Below are 23,380 nucleotides of genomic sequence, written 5' to 3'. Positions count from 1 at the left end.
CCATTCGCAAGTTATACAAACACCTAGCGTGGGGCCCTCCTCTGTGTCAGTTGAGCCTATAATCTATAACAGTGCGTGGTGCGGTTGTGTGTCACCGTCAACTGCCACTGGCACTGAGAAAAAAAAGGAGGCCACACAACCCTCCTCGTTCATCCTCCATTTGTCGCTTGAGTATTGATAGGTGTTCGTGAGCAATATTTCTTAATGGGTCTTTACTTTGAAATATTATATTTGAATGTGTGACCAGGGGCATTTTAGCAATCCAAGATACCATGGGAGGGTGCTGTTGGTAAAAAAAGACTGCATCTCTGAAAAGTACTGCTACTGCCAATTGCTATTGGTTTTGTGGCTCACAGGGAACTGTGATGGGTGCGCCAAGTCGATATAGGAGAAAAGGGGACAAACAGGTCTGGGGTTAGGGCAGCCCTGTAGCTTTACCTTGTTTAAGGGGTAAGGCATACAAAAACTCATGGGAGGCGTGGGGGCAGGGTAGATAGGATTGGGCTACTAATGAGATGCAGTGGATATTTTTTAAAGCACCAGTTTTTCTCGCGAGGCAACCACTTATGTCTACCGCCTCCTCCACCTACACACACAGCACATACAGACAGCATCTCACAATGGCGTGGATGTGGATGGAAGGATTTGGGCTGAACAAATTCCTGCCAGGTTTGTTGTTTGGAGGTACCGTGGTATCACACATGTTTCATTGGTCACAGCTACCCACAAAACCTTTCCACAGCCAAATTTGCACCCGCTTTTCAACCAGACAGAGTACTAGAATGTAGCAAGGGGTTATTTATATATTTGTTTCTCCAGCCTGTTACTGCATTTAATGGACAAGCAAATTAACTGTATGCACAGCGTGTCATTATGGATTTAATTTAATCACATTTAGAACTTCATGTAAAATGTTCCAAATAAGCTGACAATACAGTATATCCTTTAAGAGTGAGATATGTATGTATATCATAGATACATACATTTATACTGGTAGGAACCTCTTGGTTACACCAGCCCACGGGATTATTGTGTCCGTCCGTCGTGCATCTAAAAATGGGAGGGGTGGGGCTGGGTGGAGAGGGGAGGATGGGGAGGAAGGGGCTGGGTGGGGAGGGGAGGATGGGGAGGGGCTGGGTGTGGCTGGGTGGGGAGGGGAGGGTGGGGAGGGGCTGGGTGGGGAGGGTGGGGCTGGGTGGGGGGTGGGATGGGTGGGGATGTGTGGGGCTGGGTGGGGAGGGGCTGGTCACCCCGTGGTGCCCTTATAAAACTCAACGTTTAACCTACTCAGGCCGGCTTGTGCCCGCCCTCACAGTCGGGCATATTTGCGGAATACACCACGCCGCCGTTGACCCTGGCCATTGACCGAGCAACCCAACGTTCCTACCAGCTCCCTCCGCAGGAATGTGTTTGTTGTTGCAGAACAGTATAAAAAAGTGTTATGGGGAAGCTTGGAATGGATATTTAGTCCATCACAACGTTCATTCAGTAAAAGTGACGTTGTGCTCATGTAACGGCAAACATTCATACCTGCATATAAACCACAAAGATTTCCAATCAGTAAGGCCCCTACTGAAAACATTTGGGAAAAAAACAAAAAACTGTGACAATCCCAAGAAACTGAAAGAGAAATCCAAAAAACCAAGGCACAGTAACATGTACTGTCACGCAGGCAAGGATGAGTTGACTTTTGAATGGGCGGTGGGGGGGGGGATTACTAAATGAGTTTGCGTAGCAACAAAATGCTTATATACTCCACTTATTGAAGAGCACCATAGTAAATTAAATAATGACCTTGGATTTTTTTTTTAAGTTTCCTGCCTTTTTTTTTCATAGAAAAGCTGTAAGACCAAACTTTTTGAGCTGACCCTTACATAAGACCGCAAAAATTGGCAGCACCTGCCGGCGCACTACAATAAGCCAGGCTGAGTGCATACGAGAATCCATTGGATTGCTGTGATAAACTCAAATTTGTACGTTCATGAAAAAACACTCCACGGCATAGAAACCATTTACATTTGAATATGTTAATTTAAACGGACAATTGCATAATGGCACTGGCCAAACATTTCAATGCAGGACCCTGCTGAAAAATAATCTCAAGATTAAGTGAGGCTTTTACTGGATAGACAAAGGGCATTATTCATGGAATATGTCAACCTAGCATGATGCCAAATTCGTTGAGGCAGCCAGTGAGTAGTCATTGTGGCTGACATCTATTCAAGAACTTTGCAGCTGCAGTGAAGTGAGTGTTGGAAGCATTGCGGGGGATGAGGCTAAATGCCTCCTGTGATTCGCATTGGAGTTAGCTTCGTATTCATAAGTTTGAAGTGCAGGATCAAATCACAGCAGAAAATGTATGCATAAGTGAATGTGTCTTATTAATACGAGCAGAGAGATGAGTAATACATGTGTTATTTCCAAGGACACTTAACAGAGTAGCTCGCCCCCTTAGATTTAATTGGATAGTGGCAGCTTATTCCTCCTTTTATTTTACGTGCATATTTATTCATATATATAAAGTATAATGTAGTAATAGCACAGTTAATATCAACATTTAGGAAGATATATTGTGGCCGATGTATGCACGCACACCCTGGTTGCATATTACATGTATTTAGAGGTGGTATCAAGACAAAGTGTATAATGCACAGCTTTGGGAATTTGTAAACTGGGCGGCATTCGAACAGCAAATCGCACCATCTCTCACCCTTCTAACTTGGACTATTCATACATATGTAAGGACAGTAGAGCCTCCATGGGGTGTGAGTGGACGTAGCCACGGGAGGCAATGACAGGGGAGTCAGCCTACAGTGCAAATGCACTAGTGGCCACGGGATAATGACAGGTGTATCAGTTGTGAGTGCGACGAGACTAAGAGCGTGGTCAAGTGGCAGAAGAGGACGGTAGAGTCTGCCGGTTGAGCGAGCGTCCAGAGTCAGCGAGACGGTTCGGGAAGGAGGGCGTGGCCTCTGTTGGTATATACAGTGAGGGAAAAAGTATTTGATCCCCTGCTGATTTTGTACGTTTGCCCACTGACAAATAAATTATCAGTCTATAATTTTAATGTTATGTTTCTTTTACAGTGAGAGACAGAATAACAAGAACAAAATCCAGAAAAACGCATGTCAAAAATGTTATGAATTGATTTGCATTTTAATGAAGGAAATAAGTATTTGACCCCTCTGCAAAACATAACTTAGTACTTGGTGGCAAAACCCTTGTTGGCAATCACAGAGGACAGACGTTTCTTGTAGTTGGCCACCAGGTTTGCACACATCTCAGGAGGGATTTTGTCCCACTCCTCTTTGCAGATCTTCTCCAAGTCATTAAGGTTTCGAGGCTGACGTTTGGCAACTCGAACCTTCAGCTCCCTCCACAGATTTTCTATGGGATTAAGGTCTGGAGACTGGCTAGGCCACTCCAGGACCTTAAGGTGCTTCTTCTTGAGCCACTCCTTTGTTGCCTAGGCCGTGTGTTTTGGGTCATTGTCATGCTGGAATACCCATCCACGACCAACTTTCAATGCCCTGGCTGAGGGAAGGAGGTTCTCACCCAAGATTTGACGGTGCATGACCCCGTCCATCGTCCCTTTGATGTGGTGAAGTTGTCCTGTCCCCTTAGCAGAAAAACACCCCCAAAGCATAATGTTTCCACCTCCATGTTTGACGGTGAGGATGGTGTTCTTGGGGTCATAGGCATCATTCCTCCTCCTCCAAACACGGTGAGTTGAGTTGATGCCAAAGAGCTCCATTTTGGTCTCATCTGACCACAACACTTTCACCCAGTTGTCCTCTGAATCATTCAGATATTCATTGGTAAACTTCAGACGGGCATGTATGTGCTTTCTTGAGCAGGGGGACCTTGCGGGCGCTGCAGGATTTTAGTCCTTCACGGCATAGTGTGTTACCAATTGTTTTCTTGGTGACTATGGTCCCAGCTGCCTTGAGATCATTGACAAGATCCTCCCGTGTAGTTCTGGGCTGATTTCTCACCGTGCTCAAGATCATTGCAACTCCACGAGGTGAGATCTTCCATGGAGCCCCAGGCCGAGGGAGATTGACAGTTCTTTTGTGTTTCTTCCATTTGCGAATAATCGCACCAACTGTTGTCACTTTCTCACCAAGCTGCTTGGCAATGGTCTTGTAGCCCATTCCAGCCTTGTGTAGGTCTACAATCTTGTCCCTGACATCCTTGGAGAGCTCTTTGGTCTTGGCCATGGTGGAGAGTTTGGAATCTGATTGATTGATTGCTTCTGTGGACAGGTGCCTTTTATACAGGTAACAAGCTGAGATTAGGAGCACTCCCATTAAGAGAGTGCTCCTAATCTCAGCTCTTTACCTGTATAAAAGACACCTGGGAGCCAGAAATCTTTCTGATTGAGAGGGGGTCAAATACTTATTTCCCTAATTAAAATGCAAATCAATTTATAACATTTTTGACATGCGTTTTTCTGAATTTTGTTGTCGTTATTCTGTCTCTCACTGTTCAAATAAACCTACCATTAAAATTATAGACTGATCATTTCTTTGTCAGTGGGCAAACGTACAAAATCAGCAGGGGATTAAATACTTTTATCCCTCACTGTATATAGTATGAAGACACTGTGCAGTAATATTCCTGTGCCTGTCGAAGCAGTCTTAGTCCATTATTAGAACATTTAAGGCTCTTAACATTTCTAACATGAATAACAACATTTCTAATGACCTGGAACATGCGCTAACAAATGACCATGGTACATTTTTTTTGCGCAATATGTAAAACATTCACAAAGGATGGCCAGTTTTCGAAAATAATTATAAAACGTACGGGACATATGGATGGCAGTAACCATTGAGTATGTATTGAGTTTGTGCATGTATGCAAATTTTGACTTTCCCATATACATCAACGATGAAATACCACAATTAAATACCAATATTGTAGATTTGAAGCTTTCGTGACTGCAGGAATACATACTCTTTGGTTCTTTCGGTAAAGTCACGTCGGTAGAAAAATAAAATAAAATAAAAAATAATATATCATGACATTTCGATCGCAACACAAGCGGTCGTCCTCAGGTGGAAAAATAATCCAGCAGTGGAATTGCTGAACTAGGAAGAAACACAGCGAGAGAGCTGTTACAATAAGACGTTATATATGTGGCGAAGGGCAAGCAGGCGGGGTCTGAGCTGGAAAGGAATTCCATCCCCGCACGCAAGCACGTCAATTGTGTTAATGGGGGAGATTATGGAGAGAGAGAGTTTAGGGAGAGAGATTAGCATGAAATGGGCTTCTGTCACCGCATAAGAGTATCGCCCCTGCATATGCGCACAACAGCAGTGTTAATGGAAGATTAGCACTATGTTGATGGGAGAGATTAGGCAGAGAGATTAGGCGCATTAGGAGGTTAATGTCATGTCTATGTGTAACACAAGCTGCGGCGCTGCCAACTGCGCTGTGAGAGGCAAGCACGTCTATGCAAGGGAACCACCACAACGGTGGTCGCGCCAGTGAGACACACAGCCCATCACACACCCAGAACCATCGATATATCGAGGCTAAAGGAGCAGAGGTGGCATGTTAGTGAGAACCCAGCCAGTTAATGCAGAGACACCTAACAGGGCAATGCAACTCAGAGAGTCGGAGATAACAGACAAACGGCAGGGAAGAATGAGAGCACCACAGCAAGTTACGACTTTGCTTGGTTAATAACGTCCTTCCAATGATTGCTCAGCTAATACCCATCTTCTCGGTTGAAATTGTCTCTGTGTTTATATATCTGAATGGCTTCATGGACAAATCTTTGATGGTAGCCCGAGGGTTTGCAGAGTACCTTGGTCTCAGAAAAAACAATATCGTGCGAGCCCACTGCGTTATAACAATCAACAGCCACGGCAGAGGTATTGGTTCTGCCCTGTTTCAAATCAACCTTGTGTTCGCGAACACGGTCCGAAACATGTCGTTTCGTTTCCCCCAATGTAACTGCTGCCACAGACACAACTTAGTTTGTCGAAACCAGGGTATTGCATGTCAGGAATAACATCCTTCACAGATGGGATCAAATCACGGATTTTGTATACTGTATTGAATCGGACCTGGATCTTGTGTTTGTTTAAGATTTTGGAAATTATTACAGTCTATCAACAAGTAACCAAGAAAATAAGGAGAGATGCTGCAATGGGGTAATGGTTTGTATACTGGACTTGCAATCCAGAGTTCAATGGTTCCTCCTTTCGGCACCACGCTGGTAACACTTTTTTCCCTCCATCTCTATCGACCAAACAGTATAAATGGGTACACACCTATTGACCTGCAGGTCGTGTGTGGTGGGGGTGAGGTGTGGGTAATCCGACCGTTTCCAAAATGTTTGGTGAGCGTTGAAGAGTAGGCCAAATTCCCTCTTGGAAGCGGCTTTCGAGTTCTCTCAAATGGAGGCCCTCTCGGCAGCAGTTGCGTATTTAAGCAATTTCAAGGTTATACCTTTATCTACAAGTTATTAAGGCAAGATGTTTTCCACGTAACTTCTAAGCTTTCATACGTGGGATCGAGGACAGTGAGGGATGCGGGTGGAGTGGACTTGGGTTAGGTTTGGGGAAAGTAGAGGTTTAGGGAAAGTAGAGGTTTAGGGGTTGAAGGAGTGGAAGGAAAACAGAGGCACAATATTTGGGCCATTAAGTTGGTTACCTGTGGGCACCTGGTCCAGGGCCCCCACTCAGACATGACACACTCTCCAGGGCACTGCAGCACACACGCTCGTGCATCCTGGGGTCTCTCCGTGGGGTCGCACCACACCTCCTCCACAGGTGTGCCCGGGCCCTCCACACTCTGTACCTCACACCTGCATTGTGCGCGCGCACACACACACACAATAACAACAATTACAACCCGACCAAGTGTTGGTGACGTTTGACATTGCCTCTTGCTGTAGAGGTTTGCGATTTGTGGCCTGTGGCCGCCCTAATTATTACTGTATGCGTTTTAGTCATACATATGCTCCATCTGCTTCACAGTGGATGCTAAATATCCCATGACAGTAATTGTCATGGGATATTTAGCATCCATAACAGTAATTGTCATGGGATATTTAGCATCCATAAACTTGCCAAATGTGTTAAATTATTACACATTACATGATTGAAAGAGACCAGAAAGAGACCACAAAGTTACATTATCCCCTACAATGTCTGTGCAGAAGCGCCACCCTCCCTCAGCATTTCGCTTGGGAGATCATCACTGCCCGGTGCCGTTCCTGGTCTCAGACTCTGGATCGCCTTCAGTACTTCCTCAACAAATGGCACCTCAAGCAGCAACTCACAGGGGGTGACTACTACTTACAATATTTCAGGCACTTTAGCCTCAGCAGGGTCATCCCCACTTTGCCCCATGATGTTATCCAGGCTGAGGGATTTCCCCTCTCCGAAGGCCTCACAGAAATGCTCAGTAAATCTGCAAACCTGTTCCTGGGGGTCAGAGATTGGATCACCGTTCTTTCCCCTAATGATGGTGATAGGTGTGGCACTACAAGTTACTTTTTTGATGGAATTAAAGAGTGATTTGTGATCGCGGTCCACTGAGGCAGATTCCATCTCCTCCGCAACCCGCGACCACCACCCATCCTTGCAGTGTCTCACGGCTCTCCGAACCTCTGAGCGAAGGCTGCGGTAAGCCTCCTCATTCTCTGATATGGGATGCTGAACACCTACTCTGTCAGCCAGGGTCTCTGGGGAGGTCTGGACCGTATACCCAAGGCAGCCACTGCAGCTCCTAAACCTTGCCCATTTCCCCTCGACATCAGGAGGAGTGGGGGACGATGCCAACCCCAGCTGCAAGTGATGATGAAATTCTTTATTGCAACTTTCATCAGCTAGCTGAGACCAGGCCACTATGGGTTTGAATGGGGTCTTGGGTGTACACTCACCACCGGAGTGGAAGAATGGCAGGTGCATCTTACATATGACAAGGTCTGGATCGTGTACCCAATGCAGCCATTGCAGCTGCATGAGCGACATAAACACACACATACACAACTGACAGTTGATGCATGCCTGGAGGAATTGTTGTTGATCACTTTCATGTGGGTAATAATTTCAAACCTGCAGAGTACACGGAGGCCATTAGAATGCATATTTATCTCTGGATTGTCTGTTTTCCTCCAACAGTGTAAAATACTTAGCCAAGAATCCCAAACTGGTCTATGCTAAAGAAAAGTAGCGATGCTCAGTCAAATGTTTTTCGGGGTGTATAAAATAATTAATATTATTGTTATTAAACATGAAATCACAAACTAACTAGCGTGAATGCACACACAATTATATAATACATAGACCAGGCCTGTGCCCAAGAGGTATAACTTGTGCGCGTATTTCAATGATGAGTGAATCAATACAATGGAACATAATGGTGTTTGATACAATGGTACAGTATGCGATACCATAGAAATTAACTGATGGCAGACATGCACACATTGCTGTAGTCATCCAAGCCCTCACAAACTGAGGCCAAAATTATATGTATATATAAAAAAGTATAAAAATGGCAAAAGTCGTTACATTTAATGGAACAGCTCCATTGGGCTGGCATGAAGAGAGGAACAAGTGCATGTGAGGGGAAACACGCTTTCACCAATGTGATTCACATGGACATCTTTTTCCAACAAATGGATTGGAGAAATAAAGGCACGTACACGAATGTAGAAAAAATTACTATCTCAGATTTACTCATGACATAGTCATTATAACAATCAATATAAATCCATTAAAGACAATGACCAGATAGCTCCATAAAGAATATTTCCAAGTTTGGATCAAGATAAATACGAGCAAAAAAATAAGTACAAAAAATTAGCTAAACAACAATTGTATGGACCCAACGGGAAAACACATCAGTTTATGTATAAAAAAAAAACATTAAATAAAGAAGCAGCTGAGCCAGTCACTACATTGGACGTCAGAAGTGTTAAAGAAATGTAGTCGTCATGTCCAAGTCGGCCAAGAGGAAGATTCCGCCGATTGCGTCCTCGGTTGAGGAGAACGATGGGGATATGATACCCCCAACTGCCCCGGAATTGAGGACTCCGGAGATAAATCCTGAAGCGGCAATCCCTGTTGTGCAGCAAGGGAGGGATATCGACACCTCGCTGCCGGCAGTCGGAGAGGGGTGGTGCGAGCTCGCCGCATGTCTCACGGGCTTTCTCTCCATCGTAGCAGAGCTCAATGTCCAGCTCGGGTCTGCAATGCCTGCTGAGGATGCTGCAGCATGGGAGTACCCCAATTTATCTCTGCCCTTTGTGTTGGATACAGACACCAGTGACACCGGAATCGGCGCTGTACTGTCCCAGGTCGTGAACGGTGTGGAGAGGGTTGTGGCTTGTGGGAGCCGTGTGCTGTCCCCCACAGAGCAGCGTTATTGTGTGACGTGCTGAGAGTTGTTGGCCATAGTGCATTTTGGACAGCAGTACAGGCCGTACCTTTACGGAAGGCAATTTGTTGTGTACACGGACCACGTGGCCCTTCAATATGCTTTGCGGGTTGACCAGCCATCTGGCCAACTTTCTCGCTGTTTAGAAATTTTGCAGGACTACTCATGGTCAACTACAGGAAGAGTGTATGTCACTGCAACGCGGACGTGTTGTCACGGTTACCGCCGAGGGACCACTGTGTGTTTGATGGGTGCCGCCCGATGTAAACCTGCGGCTGCAGGATTGGCGTGCACTTTTGTAGCGTCGGTCGATATTCCATCACCCGTGACAACCACTCCCTGTGACAACATGCACGCTGAATGGGGCTGCCTCCAAGTAGAGGATGCCTCCTTGTTAACATTAAAGTTAAGTCACGTTGGAACGAGAGGTAGCAAAAAGGTACCGGTGGGAATGTCTCTGATAACCCTTCGTGATGGGCTGCTGATGAGGTGGAATGACGAATTGCAATATTACTGCATCGTTACTCTTTGGTTCTATTCGGTAAAGTCACGTAAGTAAAAAATAAAACAACAAAAATCACGATGTTTCGGCCACAACACAAGTGGCCTTCATCAGGTGATGGGACCGTACTGTCCAGGGGACAGCGTTGGAGTGAAGACAGCCAAGCCCAGGTCACGTCCTTTAAGCTGTGTGAAAGGAAACAAATGCCGACAAAGGAATTAGCATAAAATGCTGTAGAGGACCGGCACGGGGGCGGGGGGGGGGAGTTTGCAAATTTTGGTGTGAAGGGAAATAATCTGCTGTGAAAGTTTGGGATACACTACTTGAATAAATATATTGTACATTGAAAATTAGTTTAATGTTTGGTATGATTTAGAACATCTTTCCAATGATTGTTTAATTTGAAACCATTTTCTCGGTTGAAATTGTGTCTGTGTTTGTAAATCTGAATTGTCTCGTGGATAAATCTCTGATAAAAACCCGTGGGTTTGCAGAGGACCTTGGTATCGGAGAAAATTATATCGTGATCACCCACAGCGTTGTAACAGTGATCAGCTATGGCAGAAGAATTCGTTCTGCCGTGTTTTCAAATCTGACAGGACAAATTCTTCTGCCGTAGCTGATCACTGTTACAACGCTGTGGGTGATCACGATATAATTTTCTCCGATACCAAGGTCCTCTGCAAACCCATGGGTTTTTATCAGAGATTTATCCACGAGGCAATTCAGATTTACAAACACAGACACAATTTCAACTGAGAAGATGGTTTCAAAGTAAGCAATCATTGGAAAGATGTTCTAAATCATAGCAAACATTAAACAAATTTTCAATGGTACAGTATATTTATTCAAGTAGTGTATCCCAAATTTTCACAGCAGCTTATTTCCCTTCACACCAACATTTGCAAACTCCCCCCCCCCCTCCCCCCCCCGTGCCGGTCCTCTACAGCATTTTATGCCAATTCCTTCGTCAAGGCGTTTTTTGTTTCCCAGCTTATTTCCCTTCACACCAACATTCTTAAACTCTCCCGCCCCCCACCCCCCCGTGCCGGTCCTCTACAGCATTTATGCTAATTCATATGTCAAGGCGTTTGTTTCCTTTCACACAGCTTAAAGGATGCGACCTGGGCTTGGCTGTCTTCACTCCAACGCTGTCCTCTGGACAGTACGGTCCCTTCACCTAATGAAGGCCACTTGTGTTGTGGCCGAAACGTCGTGATTTTTGTTGTTTTATTTTTTACCTACGTGACTTTACCGAATAGAACCAAAGAATATGGATCCTTGCAGTCATGAAAGCTTCAAATCTACTGCATCGTTGTGCCAACTGCTCTGTGGGGTAAAGTTACGTAAAGTAAATGCACCTTGGGGTGCGGAAAACTTTGTTGACCTTGAAGTGTGACTTCTTTTGGGCCGGGATGTTGGAGGATGTGTACCACATGATTAAGGGTTGTGTTGAGTGGGCTCGCCGAAAACCCATGCCGAGGCAGGCCTAGCCACTGTTGAATTCCATCGTGGTGTCTCGTATTAATGAGCTCATTGCCCTCAACATCCTCGGCCCATTAAAGAGGTGTGCGACTCCCTGGGCACTAAAAAGATCCGGATGTCGCCCTACCATCCCCAGCCTGACAGGATGGTAGAGCGCTTGCACAGTACTCTTACGTCCATGCTGTGCCAACAGGTTAACAAGGCACAATCCGACTGGGATTTACATGTTCTTGGTGTTCTGGCCACGTATAGGATACCCATCACGCCTCAACAGAGTTCTCTCCCTTTTCCTCATGTATGGGAGGGAATGTGACCCCCCCCCCCCCCCATGAAGGCTCAGTTAGGCATGGACCTGGGCAAAAAGAAGGTCGCTGTGCCAATGCCAATGCAGCTTACGATCAGGCGGCTGACGGAAGTGCGGGAGGCGTCTTTGGGAAATTCGGCCAAACGGCAGGCTGCCAATGAAAAGCTTGTGGGGCTCCGTGGATCCGTAACCCATGGACAACTAGGAACAAGGCGTGGTTATAATTGCCCCCAGATGCCCCTGGGCACGTCCTAAATTGCACCGACCATGGCAGGGCCCGGTTGAGGTGATTGAGGTAAGGAGGCCACAGTGTGGGCATATCCAGGTCGGTCGCAGGCGCTGGTTTGTGCACCTGTCACAGTTGAAACCCTATTTTCCACCTTGTGATGCCAGTTCATCTCCACCACCTGAGTGCTGAGTATGTGATGTGTCCGGCGAGCCAGGGCGAGCAGGCACGGAGGTTGCTCCTCAGCAGGATTCCGTTGTTTTTCCTGCAGGATCCCAGCGCCTGACACCTGCAGACCCGCCAACGGCGCCTTCTACAGATGGACCGGGATGACGGAACGGCCGTCATATTCTTCTTCTCCCTCATCTTCTTTTTGGGAGGGTCCATGCCTGTTAGGCCATTTACGCATTGTCCCAGGGGTCCCCAGGATGTAAATTCTCGTCCCACCTGGGGGCCCAGTGATGAGGACCTGCTCCAAAAGTGTTAGATTTTGATAACCCGCCCCTCTTTTTAATCTCTGGGGTATGGGTTCATTACTCTGGGTTAACGCTGGAAATTGTTAATTCTCCCTGTCGACCTTTGCATCACAAAAGCGCAATATAACCACTATGGTTAAGAAACCCTATAACCTTTATGTTGGCTGCAAAATTGGAGATCAGGACAAGATGTGGGCCCCACACATATGCTGCAACACTGGTGCAACACATCTTCGCCAGTTGTTGAACAGGAAAAGGAAATCTATGCCTTTGCAGTGACAATGATTTGGAGAGAGTCAACAGATCATATCAGCAATTGTTCCTTCTGCATGGCACCTCCAGTTGAGAAAGGTGTGTCAATGAAGAAAAAGTAGACTGTGCCTTATCCAAACATTCCATCAGCTATACGCCCAGTACCCCATGTAGAAGGACTGTCGGTTCCTGATGCACCAGAATAATTATCACTTGAGTCAGACGAGGTAGAGGATTAAACTTCTGATCCTGAACCATCAAGGTCACATGACCCAGATTTTCTCCCATCCTCCTCCTCAACCACACCTCATAACACAAGGTGAACTGAAAGACCTTGTCAGGGATTTGGAACTACCAAGAGGAAGGCAGAGCTTTTGGGCTCCAGACTGCACCAGTGGAATCTTCTGGCAAGTGATGTTAGGGTTTCCATGTTCCATGACCGTCAAAAGGATCTTGTTCCATTCTTCTTCATGTAAGGTGATCTTGTAGCCTACAACAACATCGATGGTGTGATGGCAGCCCTCAACATCGTTCATGATCCAGAAGACTGTTAATTGATTAATCGAAGATGAGTCCTAAAGCTATTTTTCTGATTAATGGCAATGTATGCCATCATTTCCAGTTGGTCATGCAGTCCATATGAAGGAAACCTATAACAACATGAAATAACTTTTGAGGTGCATAAACTATGACCAACATCAGTGGCAACTTTGTGCCGATTTGAAGGTTGTTGCTCTCTTGTTTGTTCTGCATACTGGATTCACAAAGTATTGCTGTTTTCTATGCGAATGGGATCATCGTGCGAGAAATTCCCACTGCATCAAGATAGATTGGCCACTCCGACACTCATGAGAGCCTGGGAGGAAAAGTGTTCAGCATCCACCACTTGTTGAATCAAGGAAGATTTTGTTACCACCCTTACACAACTTTGTCAAAGCCATGGACAAAACACGAGCAGCTTTCAAGTACCTCCTTGGAAAATTTCCAAGGTCAAGGGAAGCGAAGATAAAGGAAGGTGTCTCTGTTGGTCCTCAGATTCATGAACTTCTTTGAGATGATGCATTTGACAGTGCACTGAGTGGCAAGAAAACGACGGCATGGAAAGCCTTCCAGTTAGTGGCAACAAATTTTCTCGGAAACAAGGCAGACAACTACAGTGAGTTGGTGGAAACCTCCTCAAGGCATACAAAAGCCTTGGTTTCAACATGTCACTAAAGATACATTTTTTGCACTCTCAAAAAATGTATCTTTAGTGGAGCAGTGAGCGACGAGCATGGCGAGCGATTTCACCAGGACATTGCAACAATCGAGAAACGCTATCAGGGCAAATGGAGCCCATCAATGCTTGCAGACTATTGCTGGACAGTGACAAGAAATGCTCAATTTAATGAATACAAGAGACAAGCCAATAAGCGCTGAGTAGACACTGAATAAGGACTATAGTATGTACTTCTATATACGTAATAGTTTTTTGCCTTTTGTTTCATAATACATTTTATTTATATAACCCTTTGGCTGATTTTTAAAGTGTTACGTTAACAGGACAGGTGACATGTCATCATGTAAAGCAACCATAAACACATAAAAAGACCTAGGTTTACAATTTATGAGTAAAACTCTACTATCTACACAATATACATAAACGTAAAATGTAAACAAAAAAATAATATCTTTGGAACAGTAGCCAATCAGTTGTTTTAATTGTCATATTTGAATTCAGCACGTAAAAATCCATAATAAACAGCACATTTCATCTCTGAAGCATGTGCTCTCATGCATTCATGTTTTTGAGAGACAAAAACATGAATACATGAGAGCACATGTGCAAATTAGAGACGTCATATTGACTGGTAATGAGAGTAAGAGGACTTTGGCAGGATTTGTGAATAGAAAAGATGTTGGCCCATGGTTGCAACTAACGACAGCGGCATCCGAAGGAGGGAACACACACGAAAGGATGTCCATCATGGAGATGGTGCAATAAAAAGATCAGTTCATGTGCACGCAGCTAGATGGATTGTTACATTGCAAGATTATGAGGGATAATTACTGTTGATGATTATCATGATAGTTGTGGTAAAAATATCGCTCTGTAACGGTAAACACGTCACCTAAACACACAGTATTGTTGCTCGAAACCGAAATGTACACACATTCCCTCCTCTGATTGTTATATATATGCCATTTCCAAAAAATAATATTAAGAGTGATATTGTCTTATTTTAATGTAATAGTTATCTTTTTTTCATATACATGGATTTAGCGCGTTCTAAAAAAACACAGTAATGGAGGCCTATGAGACAACAAGGACAAAGGAGCACCCCTTGCTGCTTCGCCCTCACACAAAAGAGACTCGGCATCTGGAGGTTGACTCAGAAGAGTTTTTTTGGGTTAGATCGCGTAAATATATAAATGTGTCGTTAAAACCCACCACCGCCCGACACAGCCAACTAGTAAGGGTTGTCACGTAAAGAGAACATGCCAATTCGTCACTAGTACAGCACACCAATATGTTGGAGAGCCAAGCCACAACATTACAATCTGAGTACGACATTTTGCCAGTAATTACAACTAGCTATAATGTTCCATAGGTAATTAATCACATGAGCTATAAATCCTATGTAAACAGCACCGAAAATCATACAAGTCAGTCTTGCAGAGGCAAACTCCGGGCTATGGTACTCATAAACAACCAGAGAATGGAGTTTTGCTGAGGCAAACTCTGGGGCATGGTCCTCGAAATCAACCATAAAGTGCCAAGTGTTGAGTTTTGCAGAGGAAAAGGCTCTGTCGCTAAGTGTTGAATTCTGCGGTGACAGACTCTGAGTATCACTTAAAGTTTTATTCTACGTTTTTCCTTATGTTTTGAGTTGCTTGCAGAGTCAAGGACTTCGAGTTTTGCAGAAGCTAAGAGGTGTGCGAATGCATTTTCATATAATACTGTGATCAGCTAAAACGTTTGAGAAGTTAAGTGGAGATTTGAGTTATACACCAATATCGAGTGTGCATGAAATGCTGTCCAAGCTATAGGCTGGAAAAGTTATAAGAATAGGTTTTACCCTTTTAACTGGTACAAAAACTGACACCTTTATTCAAGGCATCATGTTTGCAATAACCACAACACAAGCAGTCAAAATTCAAACAAAAAAGACAACTCTGATAATATGCACTGTCCTTGAATTTGATTGGTCCACACCCGAGACGGCTTTTCTTAGAGCCTAGTCTCCATTGGTGTTGGACCAGAAGACGCCAAAAGGCTGATACTCTGATGATAAGAGTTTTGATGAGCAGCACACAGCAGGAAACCTCCCGAGGGAGGTGGGGGGGGCACCAAAGGTGCTCGCGCGAAGCAGGCAGCTGCTGACAAGGAATAAGGACCAGCGTGGCCACAGAGTACTCCAACTGCAGATCGAACCTGGCGTGCAAATGTGCAGCGCAACAGCTCACGGCTGACCACGAGCGTGCTAACTCGGGAGCCCCGAGCACCCTCCAGCGTGGATCGAGCATGATGCACAGACAACAGTGCGAAGGAGCAGCAATTAGCAGGGCCGTGAGCGCACTACAACTGTGGACCAAGCCTGTCGTTCTATACATCGTTGTGGGACTTGAGGTATTGTTCAGAAAGAAGGCGAAACATTAACTTTACACTTGATTTGAAGCTTTCGTGACTGCAGTAATCCACTCTTTGGTTCCTTTGGTAAAGTCACGTGATTTATTTTATTTTATACCGACGTGACTTTACCGAAAGAACCAAAGAGTATTAACTTTACACTCGCTCACTATTTTTAACTGTACCTTGCACAGATTGTGGGCCAAGAAGAATCTCAGCTTGCATGCCTCACACCCCATAACAAGGGAATTGTGCATGGTCGCGTTACCATGAGACAGCCTATTGTTTTATTTTTATAACGTGATTGTGAGATCCAATCGTTGACGTTTTCTAACTATTTGATACGCATTTGATGAGAACACATTCTGTGCGAATATTGCCATTTTCAGGTGTTGCCTATTGTTCTGGTTTAACCACGTCATCGTGAGATTTGACCATTGATGCTTTTATGATCATCTAGTACGGATTGATGAACATGTATATTTGCATGGGTACTGTTGTCGGTTTTCTGATGATAAGAGTTTGATGTTAGAGAAAGTAATATCAAAGTTGCTTAGATTAAAAACAGGTTTCTGAAGCGCTTCTTTCCTGAATTCGTGCATCTTTGTCGTAATGACGAACTGCATCTTGCAGTGAAATCTGAATCCCGAGAACTGACATAATCACCCGCTGCACACGCAGCAGTTTGGATAAAGCTGCATTGCTCTTGCAAGTGCTGCATGAGCCCCAATCCCCGCAAGGCAAGCATTGCCCTGGGTTGTAGATCTAGGCCAGCTCCCCTCACACTAGATCCGGTGCAACCTTTATGAAGCCACTAGGCACATTTGGACTTGGTGGTTCAGGACTCGTGCCAATCAATACATCTATTTTATTTTTTTCTTATCTAGGCGATATACAGATTCTCTGCTGCAAGGTCGACTTGGGGAACCATGCAGATAATCTTCTTGTTTTTTTAAACTACAATTTTATGCAACTTTGAGGTTGTTTTGGGTGAATCGGTAGTGCAGTGGTTAGCATGCTGTGCTATGAAACCGAGTAATCAGTTAGTGGCAAGTAATGTCTGAACCAGTCCTGAGTACTATTTTAGCAACCTGCACTGACCAGGGTGGAGAAGTATATGCTTGGGTCTTTCGGTAAAGTTACGTAGATAGGTTCAAAGAAAAAAATACAAAATAACAGAAAATTACGACGTTTCGATCGCAACGCAAGCGGTCGTCATCCTCGCCGGCTGCTTCTGCGACCCCGGACGTCGAAGACTTGTCCGCACAGTCGGATGTTCCCCTAGCGGGACCTACCCCTGCTGGACAATTGCCATCTCCCCCTGCCATCTCCGGGGGCCCGGCCACTAGAACTCATTCAAAAACTATCCGGTTTTCATGACCCCCCCCACACACACATGCACGTACCCCACACTGTCAAATCACTTCGTCTCAATCGTTGGTTGCTATTTCTCATTTCTTGCATCAACGGGCAGTGACACACGACGTGGGTACTGTTGTGTTTTCATTGCTCGGGTGTACATTTGTATATAGTGTAATCTTTGTAAAGGTGGGCTGGGGTATTTATTCAATGGGTGCTTTGTTATTTCCGTTGTTGAGGCACACATGTTTTTTCGTTACCCACATGTTCACTTGAAGGGGAGTTGGGAGCCGGGATGGCTGGATGCTACGAGGGGGGGGAGTGATGTAGTGGCATTACAGGGCGATACCACTCCTCCCTGAGAGCAATACCAGCCCCCAGTCAACAGGATGCGGAAGAGTGCCCGGAGCAGGCCGGGCCATGGCCGTGGCCGGAGATGCAGACACCAGGCCCCTGAGAGGAGGGCTGGGGGATGTCATACGGCCAGCCAAGGACCTTCTCGAAGGATATAGAAGATGGGCGTGGCCAGGGGTGGGGAAAGCCAGGACTGGAAAGAAAAAACGGATTCCTGAACGGGTCCAGGCTGGGGGATCTCATACAGCACCACATCTGCTGCATTAGACTCTCTGAATCACATTTACAGTAGCCTTGATAATAAGCAGTACTGTGCCTGTCTTTTTCTAGACCTGTCCAAAGTTTTTGATACAGTAGACCACAACACCCTGCTTAGTAAACTAAGTTGCCTTGGTTTTTCCGAAAACGCAGTAAAATGGTTACAAAATTACCTCTTTTCTCGCACCCAAACTGCATTCACAGATGGTTGGAGGTCAAACAGTGTTAAGATAACAAAAGGGGTTCCACAGGGTTCCATCCTCGGCCCCCTTTTGTTCTCTCTTTATGTCAATGACTTGGACACTGACCTGGATCATTCCAGGGTAAATCTTTTTGCAGATGACACGATACTGATTACTGCTGGCTGCTCTCCGGATGATGTGATTGCTAAGCTACAGGGTGATTTCAACAAACTACAACATCAGGTAGTTGCTCTTAAACTAGTTCTGAATACCTCCAAAACCAAGGTGCTATGCTTCTCAATGGGGACTAAAGCAGGAAGTTATTTTTCCCCAATTACATTCCTTAAATAATTATCAAATAGAGCAAGTCAAGATCGATACGTATCTTGGGGTCATCCTGGATTCAAAACTGAATTTTGAAGATCACATTGATTATATTGGTAAAAAGACAAAAAAAATTGGTTTTCTGTATCGACACAAGCACTGCTTCCCTCCAATGTTCTTTTAAGAATTGATAAAAGCTACCATATTGCCTCTACTTGACTACTGTGACATCGTGTATAAATCAGCCCCAAGTACTGTACTGAAGAAGCTTGATTCCATCTATCACTCGGCCTTAAGATTTACATTGAACTACCCATATAGGACTCACCACTGTGATCTCTACATTGGGTCAAACTTAACATCTCTTAATGTTCGACGGCTTGTGCACCAGATCTTATTTATTCACGGTGTACTTACAAAAAAAATCCGCAGACTACCTGCTGGATCTCCTCTCTGTTTCAAAGAACAAATTTGACCTCAGGTCTTCTCTCATTTACCAGCTTCACATTCCCTATTGCCAGACAAAAACTGGAGGAAGGGCCTTTGCTATTGATGCCCCCAGGGTCTGGAATGCTATTGCCAATAAACTGCAACTTGAATTGCTACCAAAGAGATCTTCTCTCAAAACTGCTCTAGAGGAGTTGTACACCCCTAGCTGCCACTGCTATTTATTGGCGTAAAAGAAAAGAAAATGTTTCGCTCCGGATGACGCTGCAAAGTATTATCTGTATTTTGATTTAGCGTGCTGATCTTAAAGGTGCATTGAAACATTTGATACTCCGACTGATGCTTCTGTTGTTGTGGAGAAACTCATGCAGCCAGCTATGGCTCTAGGATTTGGTGTTACATGTTATTTATGCAGTTTATTGTAAAAATTCGGTCACAGTCCCTATGATCACTGTTACGTTGCAATTATGGCTTTATTTTTTGGTGATTTTCGAAAACGTGTTTTGGTTTGGACATGTTTGTTTTGTTATAGTATGGAGTTAGACTGATGGCCTTAATCTAAGTTTTCTTGTGGTTGTTGTTGTTGTTGTTTGACTTGCATCCCACTGGGATTTTTTGCACACAGCGTTGGTGTACAGTGCTTTTTTCAGGAATATTTTGCTGTTTTTTCATCGCTTTTCTGTTTTCACAGTCACATAGTAACTTTAAGATGTTTTCTTATTCTTGTTTTTTGTTTGTTGTGGTTGCACCCGATTCAAGAGCCGAATGGTTCACAGGGCTATACCAAAATAAACTGAAAACTAAACTGAAACCAGCCCAGGACCTTCTCGAAGGATCTAGAAGGTGGGCGTGGCCAGGGGCGGGGAAAGCCAGGACTGGATATAAAAACCGAACCCCTGAACGGGTCCAGGGGAGGTTAAACATTTGAAGACCTGGAGCTGCCCACTGAAGACCTAAAAACTCGCCCTGAGATGAGCCTGAGGACCGGACCCGAACCCCTGGCTAGGATCGGGCCAAGTAACCGGTGTCAGGGTGCGATAGCTCACAGGGCAGAACCCGAACCCCTGGCTAGGGTCGGGCTGAAGCTTAACCAGTGTAGGGTTGAAGCTTAACCAGTGTGAGGGCAAGACAGTCCGGAGGAGATACCTCTGTAGTGTTTCGGGTGGCAGGGCCGTTACCCCTTGGTGTTAGGGTCTATTACCGTTATAAATAAACGTGTTGCCTCCAGTAAGTCTCACTCTCCCTGATTACCCACTTCACTACTGTCCCATGAATAGATTGGCTCCTGCCATGGGAATGTGTAGCTGCCGATACCTTTTCAGGGCTGCTGGTAAAGGTAAGTATCACCTCATTGCTCAATTCAACCGGAATATACTTTGACTTTACTTTGATCTTTGATCAAATGTAGCTTGAGCTTACTTTTGTAATAAAGAATTTCCAAGATGATACAGCATGGTTGCAGTCTCCCAACCCGTGGACGAGGCGCCTCTCTGCGCGTTCCTGCGAGGCTCACTCCACTCTCCTGGCCTCACCGCTGGCTGATGGCGCGCTGGAAGCGGGGGTGAGCTTCGAGGGAAGATCCGCCATGTGGCCCGTAGCGAGGAGGAGAAGGGCAGCGCCGTGGTCCGGAACCCAGGCTCCCACACCGATCCTCCTCGGCGGAGCTAAGCCCTGCCTCTGGCCACACCCGCTCAGGAAACCTTCTCGAGGGTTCCCGAATGTCTCCCTGGCCCGATCACATCCCCCCTTAGGATTGGATCCCAATGACATCATCGTGCCTGTACTCATTACCTTCTGGTATCCCCTGGATGGTGCTCCCTCATTACACTTTGAATATTCAGTGTTGAATAAGATATAACATCTCAGTTCAAGTGACCTGTGACCTACACTCTTTAGAGAACAGGAATGAGATATATGGGCGTTTTCCAGTATTTCATAAGCGAGGCTGTCCAATCTTATTCAGAAGTAGTTCAGTGGAGTCGTCTTCCTGGCCCATACCCTGACATGTAATTCCAAAATAAAAGTTTATTTATCTTATGGCATCACTTCAATAGCACAATAGCATTATACTATATTTTTTATTTATTTAAAGCTTTCGTGACTGCAGGGATACATATTTTTGGTTCTTTCGGTAAAGTCACGTAGAAGGGAAATATAAAATAATAAAATTATCACGACGTTTCGAATGAAACACAAGCAATCATCATCAGGTGTGAAAACCACAGCAAGAAAATTTGAAAAAAGTGGCATTATACTAATTGGTTGAAGAGGTAAAGGTGCAGCCCTGCAATTACTTGATGTCATTTCTGAAAGGTAACTATAGGGGGGAGCTCTCTTGTGAGTAGTTTGGCCTGCTCTTGCATGCTGGCCACACATCTTGGTTTGACAAAGGTGGGAGGATTTAAGAAATACTCATGGTTTCAACTGCCCCGCCTGGAAATTTAACCGTTAACTTCTGGATTGCCAGTCCAGATCACTAACCATTACACAAATGTAGTGGTTTAAACTCACACGGAGACGAGATTTTCTGTAAGGGCTATTGCCAGTCTATTAACTACTACACTCACGTACAGAATCACAGGATCACACCAGAGGTAGACACTTCTACACTTGGTCCTTCCCGTGGACCGTCCCGGTACCCGCTTAACTCCTCGGCCTATCCTCACCTAAGCTCCCCACTAATCCTACTATTTCCTCGGCCTAGGGTCTCGGTGCCGAGCGGCGTGTCTTCCGTTCGGCATATCTTCCATTCCCTCGAGACTTCCGTTCCCTCGGCTCCCCACAACGACCCTGCCCCTCGGCCCGGGGTCCCCCTTAAGTACCCCTCCCCTCTGGGTAACATGCCGTCACCCTATGACGTCATCCAGCTCTTTTCTTCCGATGCCCTCACTTTCTCCCACTACTCCTCTACACAAATATAGGTAGGATACAGGTGAGAAAATAAAACTTTGTGATCCAATCAATGGCCACTTGGCTCCCTTGGCCCACTCAGCATGGCTTTGTCTCACACATACAAAGGAAACGTACCTGACTGTACGCGTCTGAGTTCCCTCCCCACACACGCCGCTCAGTGGGACCGAGCACACCTCCCATGGGTCCGACACCCACGTGTACAGAGCGCAGTCGCTGTAGCATGGCATAGCCTCATACACCTGCATCACACAAAGATGCAGGCACAGCATTAGTAAAAGCAAGGTAGGTATTCACAGATAACTGTGATACTACAATTGGTAGTGATACACAAGCATAAATAACACAGCTAAACACACTAATAAATAACAAAATTAATAACCAGACAATGAACCTCCCTCATATATTCGTCCCTCTATGTGAAAAAAATCACATTCCCTCAGCCACACGACCTTATCATAATGTGCATGCCCCTCAGGGCGTAGCAGCCCCCATGAGCCACCACGAGGCAATCCTATCCTGCGCTAGCCGCAATGCTGAATGTAAGCCAAGGCCGTGGTGTCGAAGATCAGCCTCAATCATGCATGTCCATGTCAGACGTGGTCTGCCCCGGGGGCAAAATCAATTGAGTGTCCTTGTTGGCAAGCATGTTCTGCAACTGCCGACAGTTGTGTTTGAGAGTATTCAATATTTATTTAGTGTTATTTTAGTCTTATGCTAATGTTACGTCCCGTCTGTCCAATATAGCATCTGTCACGTAAGCAATTGATCTGATACACACCTTTTGTTGATAACTTAGGCAATTCATCTTTAGTACAAGATACGAGTCTTGGAATTTTGTGTACCATGCCAAATCTTACTTTGATGTTTTGATTTTGCAAAACTCGAGCTAATTTGTCGGTTACCCCCACGATATATGTTCACGAATACATATTTGCAGACATCGTTGGCGACAAAAACACACATGGCTTCCGCAGGACAAAAGCAATCACTCCCACTTTGTCACTGGGTGAAAGCAGCACATTTGCATCCTACCCTGAGATGTTAATGGAAATGACTGCCACACTCATTGGTGGCCTCCACACAGCAGTCGACGGAGAACAGCGGACAATGGCGGCGGGATGGAAAAATACTCCTCAGTCCGTCAAGGTCAAGGAATGCTAGAAAATGAGCATGACATCCTGCAGAGGGGATGCACCGCTTGCTCAATTTGTGTGCAAAATTACCATGCACACAGGTACGGGGTGTGTGCAGTTATCACAATAAAATTTGTATGGATAATGACTGGAAAT

At 45.2% G+C, this 23,380-nt stretch overlaps 1 protein-coding gene across 5 annotated transcripts in view; it reads right to left on the bottom strand.

Moving 5' to 3' along the window:
• LOC116946909 (thrombospondin type-1 domain-containing protein 7A-like) overlaps positions 1–23,380 on the bottom strand; it is a 444,047-nt gene that overhangs the window by 53,548 nt on the left and 367,119 nt on the right. For all 5 annotated transcript variants that reach the window (XM_076070187.1, XM_032962175.2, XM_032962192.2 and 2 more), the window contains 2 exons: positions 22,206–22,330; positions 6,667–6,820 (listed from right to left, as the gene is read on the bottom strand). In XM_076070187.1, the coding sequence (XP_075926302.1) occupies positions 6,667–6,820; positions 22,206–22,330 (279 nt within the window). The remainder of the gene's footprint in view (positions 1–6,666; positions 6,821–22,205; positions 22,331–23,380) is intronic.

The sequence above is a fragment of the Petromyzon marinus genome, chromosome 2 (assembly GCF_048934315.1).
Source record: "Petromyzon marinus isolate PM22_M1 ecotype Great Lakes invasive population chromosome 2, UKy_Petmar_22M1.pri1.0, whole genome shotgun sequence".
NCBI classification, from domain to species: domain Eukaryota; kingdom Metazoa; phylum Chordata; class Hyperoartia; order Petromyzontiformes; family Petromyzontidae; genus Petromyzon; species Petromyzon marinus.
This window is presented reverse-complemented; position numbering and strand designations above follow the sequence as displayed.